Below are 15,228 nucleotides of genomic sequence, written 5' to 3' on the forward strand. Positions count from 1 at the left end.
TGGGGTTTCAAAACTCTCTTGGCCGCCTCCCCCCTCCCCCCACCCCTGCAGACCCAGTGATCCTTCCAGCGGATATGGGGGCTTGGTCGGAGTCGGTGGATAGGCAGCTAGAGGCTGAAGTCTGGACCCAGGCTGCCTCTCTGGGGGTCACTTTCTGAAGTCCTCTTCTCCAGCCTGCAGGGGAGGGGGTGGGAAGTGACGGCCCGGCCTCTGCTTCCGGGAGGCCCACACTGCTCTCCTTTGGACCACTTCTGGGCACAAGCACCGCCTTCCAGTGCCCCGCCCCATCCACCTGGCTCCTCCCAGGTCCTGCCTGGTTCACCTCGAATGTGGTGTCCACAATCTCATCGATGACAGCGGCCTGGGAGCGGAATTTCAGCTGGTAATGCTCCACACCAGCCACCAGCTGCAGGAAGTGGAACAGGGTCTCCAGCTGCCTGAGGGCGGTGGAGAGGGGGCAAAGCCAGGCCATCTCAGCCCCCAGAGTGCATCCCCACCCCTCAACCCCTGCACTCACAGCACCCTATGCCTCCATTTTCAGCCATGGCCAGCCCTTTTCTGTGTGGGCCCCCCATGGTGTATCTCCTTTTCCACATATACCCTGCAGCCCCATCATCTGCCTGGACCGCGGAGAGTTCTGACTATTGTTTACCTCCCAACCACCTGCCCCTGCATCCGTCCAACCTACCCCACCCTGACTCATGCACCCACTCAGCCACCTACTGGCACACTTGCCCGGCTATCTATCCACTGACTCACCATGGGACCACCCCACCCTGTCCCTCTCTCACCTATCTCTCCATCCACCTGCTTTTCCCTGGTCCCACCCCCACCCACTACTCATTCATTAACTCCTTCACTGCCAGCCTGCCTTATCAATCCAGCCATCAAATAACACTGAAATCGGTGAACATCGCACGGTGCTTGGAGGACACAGAAACAAAACAGAAACAGCTCCTGCCATCAAGCAGCTCAGTCGGTGACAGCCCAGAAGGCAAACAAGGGTGTTTACACTGGTGACAAGTGTAAACACAGGGCACTGAGCGACCCACAGGTGGGAAACCTGATCCGGCACTAGGGGGTCAGGAAAGGCTTCTAGAAGAAGCATCACTGGGCTGAGCTTGAAAGACACTTTGAGGGTTTGCTAAGCATAGACAGGGCTCCAGCGCGCCCAGATCTGTGAACAGTGGGGACTGTCCTAAGGACCAGGCGGGCTTCAAGGAAGGAGTTTTCTGAGGATGGATGAATTCAAAATGAAGACATTCAGGGAAGGTCAAAGTGAGGTGCCCCGACCTTAAGCAAAGGGAGGCAGGAGCCCTTACAAAGCTGCAAACTCAGAAAAGGCAGGAAAAGCCAAAACTTTTTTTTTTTAAACAAAGATCACTAAATAAATAAAAAGAAATTAGAAGGAAGAAAGATTAAAACCAACAGGCAAAACAACAACAAAAACAAAGACCACTCTCAGTGGAGGCGAAGGTGGGCCAGTGGGGAAGAGTGTAGAGGCTGAGAAACCCCCAAAGAAAATATCACAGAGGAGTCAAGTCCCAGTGCACACTGGGGGCAGAGGAGCTGGGATGTGGAGGGTGGAGGGCAGCTGGGAGAGCAGCCAGGAGGTGAAAGGAACAGGACTGGATCTCAGCTCTTCCAGCTCTCGATCACCCATGTCTGCTGTCGGCAGCCAGAGAACGTCCCAGCAGAGAGAACAGGGCGGGAGAAGGCCTGAAGGTGGACACGTGTGTGCTGTGCTGTGCGTAAAGCCAGGATGGGCCAGGGCGGTGAGGGGGAGCCATGATCACAGAGAGCTTGGGGCTCGAGCTCTGCCGGCAGCAGAGAAGAGCCTGAAAGGCTGGTTTGGAGCCAGTCTGGATGAGGTGGGGCAGGCCTGGCTTTCCGGGAGAAGGATCTCTGCGGAGCCAGGCCTAAGAGCCAGGAGTCTGTGCCAAGGACCCCTGCCGTGAGCACAGCCATGAGTCCCCAGCTGTCTGGGCCCGGCTGGCCCCTCAGGTTGACTTGACATCTACCTCCCAGGCCTTTTCTGAGCTGTTTCCTGACCCACCCTCCTCATTCCTGCAGCCAGAAGTCTACCCGCCCTCCGCGGCCCCAGGCAGCTCTTTAGAGAGGGTCCTTGGTGGCTCAATCGGTAAAGAATCTGCCTGCAACTCAGGAGATGTGGGTCCAATTCCTGGGTAGGGAGGATCCCCTGGAGGAGGAAATGGCTACCCACTCCAGTATCAGTTCAGTTCAGTCGCTCAGTCGTGTCTGACTCTTTGCTACCCGATGGACTGCAGCACACCAGGCCTCCCTGTCCATCACCAACTCCTAGGGTTTACTCAAACTCATGTCCATCGAGTTGGTGATGCCATCCAACCATCCCATGCTCTGTCATCCCCTTCTCCTCCTGCCTTCAATCTTTCCCAGCATCATGGTCTTTTCCAAGGAGTCAGCTCTTCACATCAGGGGGCCAAAGTATTGGAGTTTCAGCTTCAGCATCAGTCCTTCCAATGAATATTCAGGACTGATTTCCTTTAGGATGGACTGGTTGGATCTTCTTGCAGTCCAAGGGACTCTCAAGAGTCTTCTCCAACACCACAGTTCAAAAGCATCAATTCTTCAGCGCCCAGCTTTCTTTATAGTCCAACTCTCACATCCATACATGACCATTCCAGTATATGGAGGAGGAAATGGCTACCCACTCTTGCCTGGGAAATCCCATGGTCAGAGGAACCTGATGGGGCCCAGTCCATGGGGTCACAAGAGTCAGACATGACTGAGCAACTAAACCAGCACCACCTCATGAGTTGGTGCCAGTCTGGGGCCCCTTTGTGCCTCTGAAGTCCTTACAAAACCCAGCCCAGGGCAAGGAACAGGCATGATTCTCAGATAAAAAGATGAGCAGAACCCCTGCTCCCACAGCCTCTGTCCGCCAGCCCTGCCCTGGTCCTTGGCCTCCGGGGCGGGGGGGCTCTCGTGGCCCTTCAGGCGCTGGTGGTGGGATCCTCTTGGTGGTACCAGGGGTCTCTGGGTGAACAGAAGCCACTCAAGGCCTCCACAGCCCACCCAAAGGCTCCATGTAAGCCTTAGGGCCCTACCCCTCTTCCAGAGAGGCAGGCAAAGCCCCTTCCCTGCCGCCCACCACTCAGGCCCCCAGGCCTCTCCCCTCAGACCTGACACCCCCCCCTCCTTTTGCATCTCCTTACTTCTCAGTCAGGGCTCCAAATTTTTTCTCAATGAGCTGCTTCTGTATAGTGTGTTCACTTAGCACCTCTTTAGGCTCTGGTGTAGAGAAAGAAAGGGGAAGTCAAGCTGCTGCCTGGCAACTTCCCTGGTGGTCCAGTGGTTAAGAATCTACCTTTCAATGCAGGGGACACGGGTTCGATCCCTGGTTGGGGAATTGTCCCCTTCTCCTCCTGCCTTCAACTGAAGACAAGCTGCTAAGTAATCTGAGACAATTAGTTCCTCTTTTTGTTTTAAGCTTTTTTTGCATTGAGTGCCCAAGATGGAGGGGGCAGGTGAGGGGCCAGGTGACACTTGAGGGCCTTTAATCCTTTGGTGTTGATGGTCCTAAGTGTGGGATTCCAGAGTTCAGATTCTAAAGTACTGAACATCTTTCAGTAGGAGGCAAAGCCATTGGCTCAAAATCTATTCACCCAGAAAATCAGATGTGTTTAAATGAACATGTACAGACTCTCAATTCACTTTGAGTGACTCTGGACAAGTATGTATAACACCTTGACAAAAGCCTCAAGGACAGCTGAAATCATCTCATATAAGACCAACTGTTATAAACTTTGTACATAACAGAAATGAATGTTTGGTGAATTGTAATGTGACTAGATCTCAGAGACTGCCGGGAGAAATATCAATAACCTCAGATATGCAGATGACACCACACTTATGGCAGAAAGTGAAGAAGAACTAAAGAGCCTCTTGATGAAAGTGAAAGAGGAGAGTAAAAAAGTTGGCTTAAAACTCAAAACATTCAAAAACTAAGATCATGGAATCTGGACCCATCACTTCACGGCAAACAGATGGGGAAACAATGGAAACAGTGACAGTCTTTATTTTGGGGGGCTCCAAAATCACTGCAGATGGTGACTGCAGCCATGAAATTAAAAGATGCTTGCTCCTTAGAATATGGCCAACCTAGACAGCATATTAAAAAGCAGAGACATTATTTTGCCAACAAAAGTCCATCTAGTCAAAGCTATAGTTTTTCCAGTAATCATGTATGGATATAAGAGCTGGACTATAAAGAAAGCTGAGCACAGAAGAATTGATGCTTTTGAACTGTGGTGCTGGAGAAGACTCTTGAGAGTCCCTTGGACTGCAAGGAGATCCAATCCGTCCACCCTGAAGGAAATCAATCCTGAATATTCACTGGAAGGACTGATGCTGAAGCTGGAACTCCAATATTTTGGCCATCTGATGCAAAGAACTGACTCCTTGGAAAAGACCCTGATGGTGGGGAAGATTGAGGGCAGAAGGAGAAGGGGACGACAGAGGATGAGATGGTTGGATGGCATCACTGACTCGATGGACATGAGTTTCAGTAAACTTTGGGAGTTGGTGATGGACAGGGAGGCCTGGGGTTCTGCAGTCCGTGGGGCTGCAAAGAGTCGAACACGGCTAAGTGACTGAACTGAACTGAATGTGGCTAGTTAGTTGTTTTGCAAATGGGTCTATCAAGAATTGACTCTCAGTGTGGTGGATAGTCGTGGAGTTCTTTGGACCAAAGTTCTAAGCTCTGAAAATTCTCCTGAGTCTCAGATTCTAAGACTCTAAAAGCTAGGCCAAGAGTATTCTCTGGTGGTCTATTGGTTAGGACTTGGCACTTTTACTCCTGGGACCTGGGTTTGATACCTGGTCAGGAAACTGAGATCTCGCAAACCACCCAGTGTGGCCAAAAATAAATAAATAAGTAAAGTTGGTCCTGGCACTCTTCATCTGTCAGGGAAGACGCGGGGTGCTGGTACCTGCTTCCATCAGCTTTGTCACTGAGTCATCCAGCAGCTCTTCATGGAGCTCAGCCGCCTTCTGCAAAGAAGACGCTTCCGTTCTGCCAGAGTCCCATGTCTGCCTGTCCCAGAGCACCTTCCATCCTTCCCTCCAGCTTCTGTGCCCCCCTCCCCATGTCTTCCCGATGGGTCCACCCGCCCCATCCCCTCAGTACCTCCTGCTTCACTTTCTCCAGGCCTTTGAGCAGCGCCATCTGGAAGTTATCCACCAGGACAGCAATCACCAGGCTGAGGCGAGAGACAGGAGGGGGCTGGAGGGGAGGCTGCACCCTCCTCTGGGTTTGTGGTGGCAAAACCATAGTGAGAGGGGAGCAGAGGGGGTGCCCCTGGAGTTAGGTTGGGGAAAGTGAAGCTGGGGCGGGCGTGCAGTGGGGCAGACCCTCACTTGAGGAAGATGAAGTACTGGATGATGATATAGATCATGAGAATGGGGATGATGTACCAGGCTCCTGGAAGAGACGGGGTGGGCTCCTTTGAGCTTCGAGTGCCTTGCCAGTCCTCACCGCACCCCGGCCAGCACGGTTCAGAAGTCCCACTTGGCAGATGGGATAACTGAGCCCTCAGGGTCTGCCCACCCAGACAGCCCCTGCCCTCCACCCAGCCTGAGGCCTGCCTTACCGTTGGCCCGGCTGTCTAGGTAGATGAGGGACCAGTCGTCCAGGGTGAGCATGGTGAAGAGGGTGAAGATGGTGGTGAAGATGTTCTGGAAGCGTTTGGGATCAGAGTAGCGGAACAGTGCCCGGAGTACCACAGAGAACAGGACTGGCTATTGAGGATCAAATCTGGCTCACAGGGTCCTCTCCCCCTCTTCCTCTCCCCTCACCGCCCCCAACTTCCGATTCTGCCTCACCACTCTGTCCATTACAGCACCTTACACTCCCACCCAGCCCCGCGACATGGATACAGAGGCAGGTAAACATGAGGATGAGGATGGCAGTGATGGACGGCAAGGACCGGGCCAGGGTTCCGGTCACTTCCTGGAGGTTGGTCAGGAATCTGTGGGCAGAGGTTTAGAGAGAGGCTCTGTCAGTGGTGTGGGCGTCTGTGCCCAGAAACCGATGATGATGACACATTTCAGACTGCTGATGACGGAGGTGGTAGGTCCCTGGTTTGCTAGTTACTTTGCAGACGGTCCCAGCCCCTCTCTGGAAAATAAGAGATTGAGCCTAGTGAAAGGCAGGAGACTCATCAGAAAAGCATTCTGGAAATCTACAGCTTTGTCGTGGGCAGCTGTGGTCCTGCTAACCTGAGCCTCCGAAGGACTCGGATCGCGCGCAAGGCTCGCAGGGTCTTAAAGACCTTGAAGATGCGGAAGATGCTTTGGTTGTGGATCGCACGCGTGGAGGAAGAGTTGACCTGTATGAGCGTGAAGTCCACCACACCCATTACCATGATGAAGAAATCTGCAGACACAGGGATGCCCGGATGTCACGGACTGCTGCCCAGGCCCACAGCCCTCCCAGCACTAACACCCCCTGCTTCTGTCGCCTCTGGGCAGTTCAGGGGCTCCCGCTACACACACACACCCAGGCCCCATCTCTACCCACCCAGGTTGTTCCAGGGGTCCAAAAAATACGCGAGGCCGAGAGCAATGATTTTGAGCATAGCTTCCACCATGTAGATGGAGAGGAAGATGTAGTCCAAGGCCGTGAAGTACCACTCTGTGAGGACACGGGGTGGGGAGGGAGGAGAGAGCCCTTGCTTAGGCCCACCCCTGCCCCCAGCAACCCTTGCCTCCTCCTCCTCACTGGAACCTCACTTGCAAGCGGCCATTTAGGGAGAAGCTGGCTCTGTCCAATGGCTGTGCGTCTCAACTGCTCTCTGCCTCACTTTCCTCGTCTATGAAATGGTGATAATAACACTCTGCCTGATAGAATTTTCATGAGAATTAAATGCATTTCACATAGTAAAGGGCTTCCAAGGGAGCCTTAAACCGCTTGCAAGAAACATCAGCCCACTCTTTTTCCTCCTTTGTTTATGGGTCCTGTGGCAGGTCCTTTCCTTCGCTCTGCTCCCTGGAGTCTTAGGGACGGTCTTCCCAGGTTTCCCAACCTCCTCCCTCCAGGGTCTCCTGGCCTCCAGGGCCTCCTGATCCGTCCAGCGGACGTGGGTTCTGGGCATCCTTCCTGCGCAAATCAACATACTTAGAGCTGACGCGCCACCTGGTGGCTGTAGTCACAAACAGCACACACTCCAGCTTAGAAGACCCTCCTGTCTCTGGCGGTCTGGTTGACTTCAGCAAAACTCTCTGAGACTTCAGCAAAACTCTCTGAGCCTCACTCTAACTGCTGGGCAATGTCGCTCACCTCTCAGGGTGAGGATCAAATGCGCTAAGCTGTTTAAATCACCTGGAACTTGGTCAGGCTCACAGGAGGCCCAGAACAACATCAACGGCCTTCTTTACGTGAACAGGGCTCCCTGGCTCTTACCGCCCCGGATCTCGACTTCAGCGAAGGTCTGCGCCACAAGCATGATGGTGTTGAGGCAGACGATGAAGATGATGAAGGTTTCAAGGGCCAGGGAGTCAACCAGTTTCCTCAGCATTCTCCGAAGGCCCCAAATAAGGTGGCTTAATTTTTCCCACAACCAATACAAGAAGTCCGAAGAGTGCACCTTCTTGTGGGTCCGTGGGGCTCGGCCATCTGTAAGGGGGCCAGAAAGGCAAGTTCTTGAGGACAACGGACCCAGGGGTCTGGGCACCCTCCAGGCCTGCCTGCCATGAGCTCACTCGGGGGCCGGCATGCTGGTCATGCGCTGGTATAGAAGCCAAGGCTTGACCCTTCCTTGCAGGTGCCAGCCTGCTTGGGATTTGAGCATATTTCAGGGGCTCAGGCTCTTACACTCCACGCGTTTTACTCACACGGCAGCTTACACATGGAAGACCCAGTCTTCCTCGCCACCCCATCCTCTTGGTAACCTAGTCCTCTCCCTGCAAGATGCTTCTGACATATCTCCCCCCTCCTGACTGCCTTATCTTCCACAATTAGACACACATCCCTTGCTTCTTGTTCAAGAAGCTAATGCAATGTCTACTGAACTACTAGGGAACAATTTGGGGGGATTATATGTTAATAGGCAAGGTCCTCCCTGCCCTCCAACCAGGCCCTCGTTCAGGCACTGGTTCCTCCCTCTGTCCTCAACAAGGTCACAGTTTAGTGGGGGAAATGTGGACAAACAGAATCCACAATGGTAAACGTTCTGATACAGACAATGGACCCCTTCACTGGGCAGTCTGAGTTTGGTCATCTAAGTGACCTACACCAGCTTTCACATCGATAATAGGAAACATTTGAGAAGTGAACATGAGAATGAAGGACAGTGACTGAATGAACCAACAATTGATGCCTGAAGAAGTGCCTAATTCCAGGAATAAAAAACTGGAGGATGAACGGTCAGGCGCGTTAAGAGCCAATGGACTACACCTGCAGGCGAGAGCGAGCCTTGTGAAGGACGGGCCAGGCCTGGCTCAGGTCTGGAGCCTGGGCCAGGCGGCTGGAGTTGGGGGCGAGGGGTGAGTTCAAGACGCACCTTTGCGCTTTTGAATGTGCCCATCTTCTTCAGGGCAGCTTTCCGAGGTCTTAGAGGAGGAGTCCTGAGGACAGACTTTGTTGGAGGTCTCGGAGGGGTGCAAGTTCACTGTGCTGAGGGAACGAGCCACGCTGAAGGCGGAGGTCTTTCGGTCTGGCTTGCTGGGCTGGAAGACTGCTGGACGAGAATAGGCAGAGCCGAGGGAGCCTAAGGTCACGGTGTGGGGCATGTACGAGCCAAAGAGTTGGGAGCTTCCATGACGGTGCTCCCCATGGTGGTGATCTCGGTGGGGGTAATCACGAGGATGCGTGCCGTGCTGGTGCTCGCCGTGGTGGTGCTCGCCGTGGTGGTGTTCACTGTGCTGGTGCTCGCCGTGGTGGTGCTCGCCGTGGTGAGGTGGGCCATGGTGGTGGGACATCATGGAGGTAGGCCTTCTGTGGTGGTGCCTACCATGATGATGGGCCTCACTGAGGTGGGAGTGGTGACTAGATTGGGTGGAGTCTTTATGGTGGTAAGCCTCACTTTGGCGATGGAGCCCACTATAGTTGGGAACCTCAGTGTGGTGATGAAACCCACCATGGTGGTTGGGCTCCCTATGTTGGTGGGACCTCCCATGGTGTCTCCTGCCATGGTGGCGCTCATGGTCAAAGTGGTCCTCACCATAGGACTGGTGGGAGATGAGAGCATCATGGGAAGGATCCTGGGAAAAGGATGTGGAACAGTGGTCTCCACCATGATGGTGGGACTCACCATGACTGGGGGAGTGATAGGAGTGGTGGGCATGGCGAGAGAAGACATTGTCATGGAAGTCTTGGAATTCATCAGGGTGGTGAGGTCCACCACGATGATGGGATAAGCCATGATGGAGCGACTCACCATGGTGACGGGATGCACCTTGGTGATGGTGGTGAACTCCACTGTGGCCTGGCCTATGGTATGGGGTTGATGAGCCAGGGTGAGCGAACACATCTGAGTCATCAGTGTCTGCCTCATTTTGAGCCTTTGCAGACATAGAAGGTTGATCTGAGACTATGCTGGGAACCCTGGAATGAGGAAAGCTTAACATGTGGGCCCAAAAGAGCCCTTTCTGGATCACCTGTCTCGCCTAATCACCTAAGCCATCATACTGGGGCTTCTAGGAAAGCCTGACTTCTCATGGAATTCTACCCTCTATGATGTCACAGGCAGACCTCTACTCAGGCCTAATTTCCAAATGCCTCCTCCTAAGCTACAGTTCAAAGATCATTGTGTCCAACTCTTCATTGTAAAAGGAGGAAACTGAGGTCAAGAAGGGGAAGGGACTGGCCCAAGGTGACCCAGTAGGTCAATGGCAAAGCTGGACAAAGAATTTCGGGGTGACATCAGAGGCCCAGCAGTTGCTTTACCTCTGTTACTGGAAAAAAAACTTTAAGAAGCCAGATGGTCCAGTTCTCAGTTGTACCTAGATACTAACTGGCTCTGAGGTTCAAACTGCCCACTTCCACTGTAAACAGGTATGTGACCTTGGTCTAGTTGCTTAATCTTCCTTTGCTTCAGTTTGTTCTTCTATAAAATGGGGATAATAACAGCTACCTCATAGGGGACCAAAAAGTTAAAATATAAAGCTTATAGTAATAGCACAATAAATGGTAATTAGCATTGTCATCCTTGTCTCGATGGTTGACAGTAATGGAAGCCTCCCTCTTGGGTTATTACTAAAATTAAACTAACAGCCAATATTTATTGGAGACCAGCTTTATGCACTTTAAATATAATCCTCACAATAACTCCACAGGGTGGATAATATTATCCCCATTTTGTTTTATCCCAATTTGGAAATGTGGCTCAAAGAGTATAAACAAACTGCTCAATAAATAAGAACTTATAAAGTCAGCACTCATTCCAAGCTTTCCACCATGCTGTCCTGTCTTCCTGCTGAAATCCACCAGAATTCATCTGTGACCAGTGCAGTTCTTCTGGAACTTTCAGGTTCCCACTTTGACTACAGTTGTTTCCTCAGTGCTTGGTCATGGCTAAATTCATAGTGCCATTGGGTACCAGGTTCCCAGTGATGAAAGAGATATGGCCCTCAAGGGGCTCAATGTCTGTTGCCAGCAGCAGACAAGGAAAGAATTTTTAATAGGACAGTTATTCCACAGTTACATTCTCCTCTTCCTCCTGATATGTTCTCCCAAATAGAGGCGATATTTCCCAGTGTGCCTTCATCTAGGCTGGCCAAAGAGTGAGAGCGGAAGCAGTGCAACAACTTCCGGGTCTTCAATTTAAGGCCCTGGACGTGGGCACGTGTATTTCCATGCTTCTTTTGGGCTGGAGCATGGATTAACCAGCAAACAGGAGTGATAGTCTAAGGCAGAGATTTCTGAGTTCTGCAGAACCACAGAATTTACTTGAGATGTTTCTAGGTTAGGGATTCTGTCTTGTGATGAGAAAAAGAAATCAGTGTTATTTTTGAACCTTGTGTGCTGTGCGATGCCAACGGTTTCAGGGATGGACCCCAATGGAGCAGCCTCTGAACTTATTTGTGAGGGGTGGTTCAGCCCCGGCTGCAGTGCTCAGTGGGTGGGGCCTTGCTCAGTTTTCAGCATGAGATCAAGAAGTCTGTCCATCATGTGTGAACATGCTGTTGCCTGGAGAGGAGGAGGAGGTAAAGATGGATGACTTCACCCTTGTCCTCTGGGTTTCCTCCCCCTTACGCACGGATGACTGACTTAGGGGGCAAACACACTTTCTGATGTGGTAGAGAATGAGAGGAGGGACTTCCCTGGTGAGCCAGTGGTTAGGACCCTGCGCTTCCACTGCACCTGGTGCTGCTTCAATCCCCGGCCAGGGAACCTAGATCCCGCAAGCCAGGCATTGCAGTTTCAAAAAAAAAAAAATCAGAAGCAGTTTTTTTTCTGAAGAAATATTTTTTTCATGACTTCGTGGCGTTCCTACCCACTCCAGTATTCTTGGGCTTCCCTGGTAGTTTAGACGTAAAAAATCAGCCTGCAATGCGGGAGAGCTGGTTTGATCCCTGGGTTGGGAAGATTCCCTGGAGGAGTGCATGGCAACCCACTCCAGTATTCTTGCCTGGAAAACCCCCATGGACAAAGGAAACTGGTGGGCTACAGTCCATGGGGTTGCAAAGATTTGGACCCAACTGAGAGACTTAGCACACACAACGGCCTCCCTGCCACGTTGCTGTTGATACGAACAATGTAAAACATGAATTATGTAGGTTAGAAGTGAATTTCAGAATGATTTAATATTTTTTGCGAGTTTCCTGTTTAGTTATTATGATGCCCTTTCATTGTATATCTTATTAGCATTTGTGTTTTACAAACCCGTCTAGTGATTCAACGTGGTGATGTTTTATTATGAAGTGTGAAGTGAAAGAGGAGGAGCTTAGGACTGTGGACAAATCTGGCAGGCTTAGTGATGAAAAATTACAATTTACAAATGTAACCCTGGCTTTAGAAAAATTGAAGAGAACTTAACTATAAATTACAGCCATTTGATAATAAATAGCTAATTTTAATCTATGGTATCACAAAGCAAACAGATCAAGGCTTTTATAAGCCACATTTGTTATATTAAAAAGCCTCAAAGAACAAGTTATTTGTAACAGACCGATTGTTCAGAAAAAAAGAACCTAATAATGCTAGTGTGTAAAATTATATGAGTGAACTGTTAGCACAAGATGCTCAACAAAAGAATGGAAAGATTCTACTCTCAGAGGGGGCAACAACGAGACATACTGATGTCACATGATGCTGAAGACATTTTTTTTTCTTGGTAATTAACTGAAAAAACAACAGATTCTTTATCCAGGCTGATGAGTCAACAGATTTCACTGACAAATGCCATTATCCCACTTGTAAGATTTGTAAATGATGGTGATAATCAAGAAAAAAATTTTTTCCTGCTGCAGCTTTTACAAACAACCAGCCAAGATATGGTTAATGTTTTACTCTTATCTGGACTCAAAAGGTCTGTCTTAGAAGAACTATTTTGGCATATAAAAAGCTTTTTTTTGGAGTCTAGCTGATTTACAATGTTGTGTTAGTTTCTGCTGCAAACTGGATCTGTTATATATATAAGCATATATCCACTCTTTTTCAAATCCTCATGTGGGTCACTACAGAGTTTTGAATAGAGCTCCATGTGCTATACAATAGGTCCTTATTAGTCCTCTGTATTTTATGTAGGAGTGTGTACGTGTCAGTCCCAGTCTGCCAATTTGCCCTCTCCCCAACCTCCTGGTCTAGGCATTTGAACTGATGGCATTTCCATCAAAAGTTGGTCCAGGAGTTCCTTGGTGGTCCAGTGGTTAAGGGTGCACCTTGCAATACAGCAGACACTGGTTCAGTCCCAGGTCGGAAGCTCCCACATGCCATGGAGCACCTAAGCCCGAGCGCCGCAACTGCTGAGCCTCCGTGCCCTACAGCCGGTCCTCTGAAACAGAGAAGCCACTGCACTGAGAACTCGCACTGCAACGAAGAGTAGGCTCCTCTTGCCACGACTAGAGAAAGCCTGTGTGCAGCAGTGAAGACCCAGGGCAACCAAAAATAGACTTTTTAAAAGTTGGCTCCGTGAGAGTTTTCACTGCTCATATGAAAAACCAAAACCAATCAAAACCCAGCAAGAAAAAAAAACAATTTGATGTTGCCACGCACATTACTTTCCATCCAGGAAGGTGCTGGTGTCAAAAACTGTTGGAGATGAAAAAAAAGAATGATGGTGCAAAATGTTAGCCTGGTGAAACCAAAACTAGTTTACTTGAGAGTGTTTAAATTATGCTGTGATCATGATGCAGCAATTAACACCTGGTTATGCACCAAAAACATGGAAGGCAGAGGCTCAAACCGATATCTGTCCACCTGTTTGTGGAGGCATTATTCACAACAGCCAAGAGGTGGAAACAACCTTAATGACCTTGGACAGATAAAGAGATAAAATGTGGCTCATAGATACGATGGAATATTATTCAGCCTTAAAAGAAAGGAAATTCTGACAGCGTACTACAACATAGTTCAGTTCAGTTCAGTCACTCAGTTGTGTCCGACTCTTTGCGACCCCATGAATTACAGCACGCCAGGCCTCTCTGTCCATCGCCAACTCCCGGAGTCCACCCAAACCCATGTCCGTTGAGCCGGTGATGCCATCCAACCATCTCATCTTCTGTCATCCCCTTCTCCTCCTGCCCTCAATCTTTCCCAACATCAGGTTCTTTTCAAATGAGTCAGCTCTTCACATCCGGTGGCCAAAGTATTGGAGTTTCAGCTTCAACATCAGTCCTTCCAATGAACACACAGGACTGATCTCCTTTAGGATGGACTGGTTGGATCTCCTTGCAGTCCTAGGGACTCTTAAGAGTCTTCTCCAACACCACAGTTCAAAAGCATCAATTCTTTGGCACTCAGCTTTCTTTATGGTCCAACCCTCACATCCATACATGACCACTGGAAAAACCATAGCCTTGACTAGACGGACCTTTGTTGGCAAAGCAATGTCTCTGCTTTTTAATATGCTGTCTAGGTTGGTCATAATTTTTCTTCCAAGGAGCAAGCGTCTTTTAATTTCATGGCTGCAGTCACCATCTGCAGTGATTTTGGAGCCCCCCAAAATAAAGTCTGTTACTGTTTGCATTGTTTCCCCATCCATTTTCCATGAAGTGATGGGTCCAGATGGCATGATCTTAGTTTTCTGAATGTTGAGTTTTAAGCCAACTTTTTCACTCTCCTCTTTCATCAAGAGGCTCTTTAGTTCTTCACTTTTTGCCATAAGGGTGGTGTCATCTGCATATCTGAGGTTATTGATATTTCTCCTGGCAATCTTGATTCCAGCTTGTGCTTCCTCCAGCCCAGTGTTTCTCATGATGTACTCTGCATATAAGTTAAATAAGCAGGGTGACAATATACAGCCTTGAAGTACTCCTTTCCCTATTTGGAACCAGTCTGTTGTTCCATGTCCAGTTCTAACTGTTGCTTCCTGACCTGCATACAGGTTTCTCAAGAGGCAGGTCAGGTGGTCTGATATTCCCATCTCTTTCAGAATTTTCCACAGTTTATTGTGATCCACAAAGTCAAAGGCTTTGGCATAGTCAATAAAGCAGAAATAGATGTTTTTCTGGAACTCTCTTGCTTTTTCAATGATCCAGCAGATGTTGGCAATTTGATCTCTGGTTCTTCTGCCTTTTCTAAAACCAGCTTGAACATCTGGAAGTTCACGGTTCACATATTGCTGAAGCCTGGCTTGGAGAATTTTGAACCTCAAAAACACTACACTAAGTGAAATAAGTCAGACACAAAAGAACAAATATCATATGCTCCACTTTTATGAGTTACCCAGAATAGGCACATTTGTAGACACAGAAGGTTAAATAGTGGTGACCAGAGGCTGTGGGCAGAGGATAATGAAAAGTGAATGTTTAACGATGCAGGATTTCAGTTGGGATGATGAGAACTTCAGGAGATGGACCGTGGTGATCCGTTATTCAACATTGTGAATATACTCACTGCACTTGAATGGTACACTTGAAAAATGGTTAGAAGGAGACTTCTCTGGTGGTCCAGTGGTTGAGAGTCTACCTGCCCATGCAGGGTGCACAGACTGGATCCCTGCTTCAGGAACTAAGATCCCACATGCCTTGGGGCAACTAAGCCCGAGCATCACAGCTGCTGAGCCCATATGCTGAAACTACCAG

At 49.7% G+C, this 15,228-nt stretch overlaps 1 protein-coding gene and 1 long non-coding RNA gene across 4 annotated transcripts in view; one reads left to right on the forward strand and one right to left on the reverse strand.

Annotated features, from left to right (window-relative positions):
- On the reverse strand, positions 1–9,720 carry CATSPER1 (cation channel sperm associated 1). 3 transcript variants are annotated; one of them, XM_070457659.1, is made up of 13 exons: positions 9,420–9,508; positions 8,544–8,989; positions 7,445–7,657; positions 6,563–6,676; positions 6,262–6,418; positions 5,920–6,011; positions 5,634–5,777; positions 5,401–5,464; positions 5,171–5,243; positions 4,974–5,034; positions 3,198–3,273; positions 323–437; positions 1–174 (listed from the first exon to the last, which is right to left on the reverse strand). In XM_070457659.1, the coding sequence occupies exons 2-13, from the start codon at positions 8,962–8,964 to the stop codon at positions 148–150; spliced, it is 1,557 nt and encodes a 518-aa protein (XP_070313760.1). In that variant the 5' UTR covers positions 8,965–8,989; positions 9,420–9,508; the 3' UTR covers positions 1–147. The 3 variants fall into 3 exon arrangements, with proteins under 3 accessions (XP_070313760.1, XP_070313759.1, XP_020762152.2); XM_070457658.1 differs by having other exon boundaries at positions 8,544–9,719; XM_020906493.2 differs by lacking the exon at positions 6,563–6,676 and having other exon boundaries at positions 8,544–9,720.
- The window catches only part of LOC139031894 (uncharacterized), a 15,626-nt gene continuing 10,059 nt past the window's right edge, over positions 9,662–15,228 (forward strand). The window contains exon 1 of the long non-coding RNA XR_011484408.1: positions 9,662–10,036. This is a non-coding gene — a long non-coding RNA (uncharacterized lncRNA). The remainder of the gene's footprint in view (positions 10,037–15,228) is intronic.

Source organism: Odocoileus virginianus, chromosome 28 (assembly GCF_023699985.2).
Source record: "Odocoileus virginianus isolate 20LAN1187 ecotype Illinois chromosome 28, Ovbor_1.2, whole genome shotgun sequence".
In the NCBI taxonomy this organism is placed as follows: domain Eukaryota; kingdom Metazoa; phylum Chordata; class Mammalia; order Artiodactyla; family Cervidae; genus Odocoileus; species Odocoileus virginianus.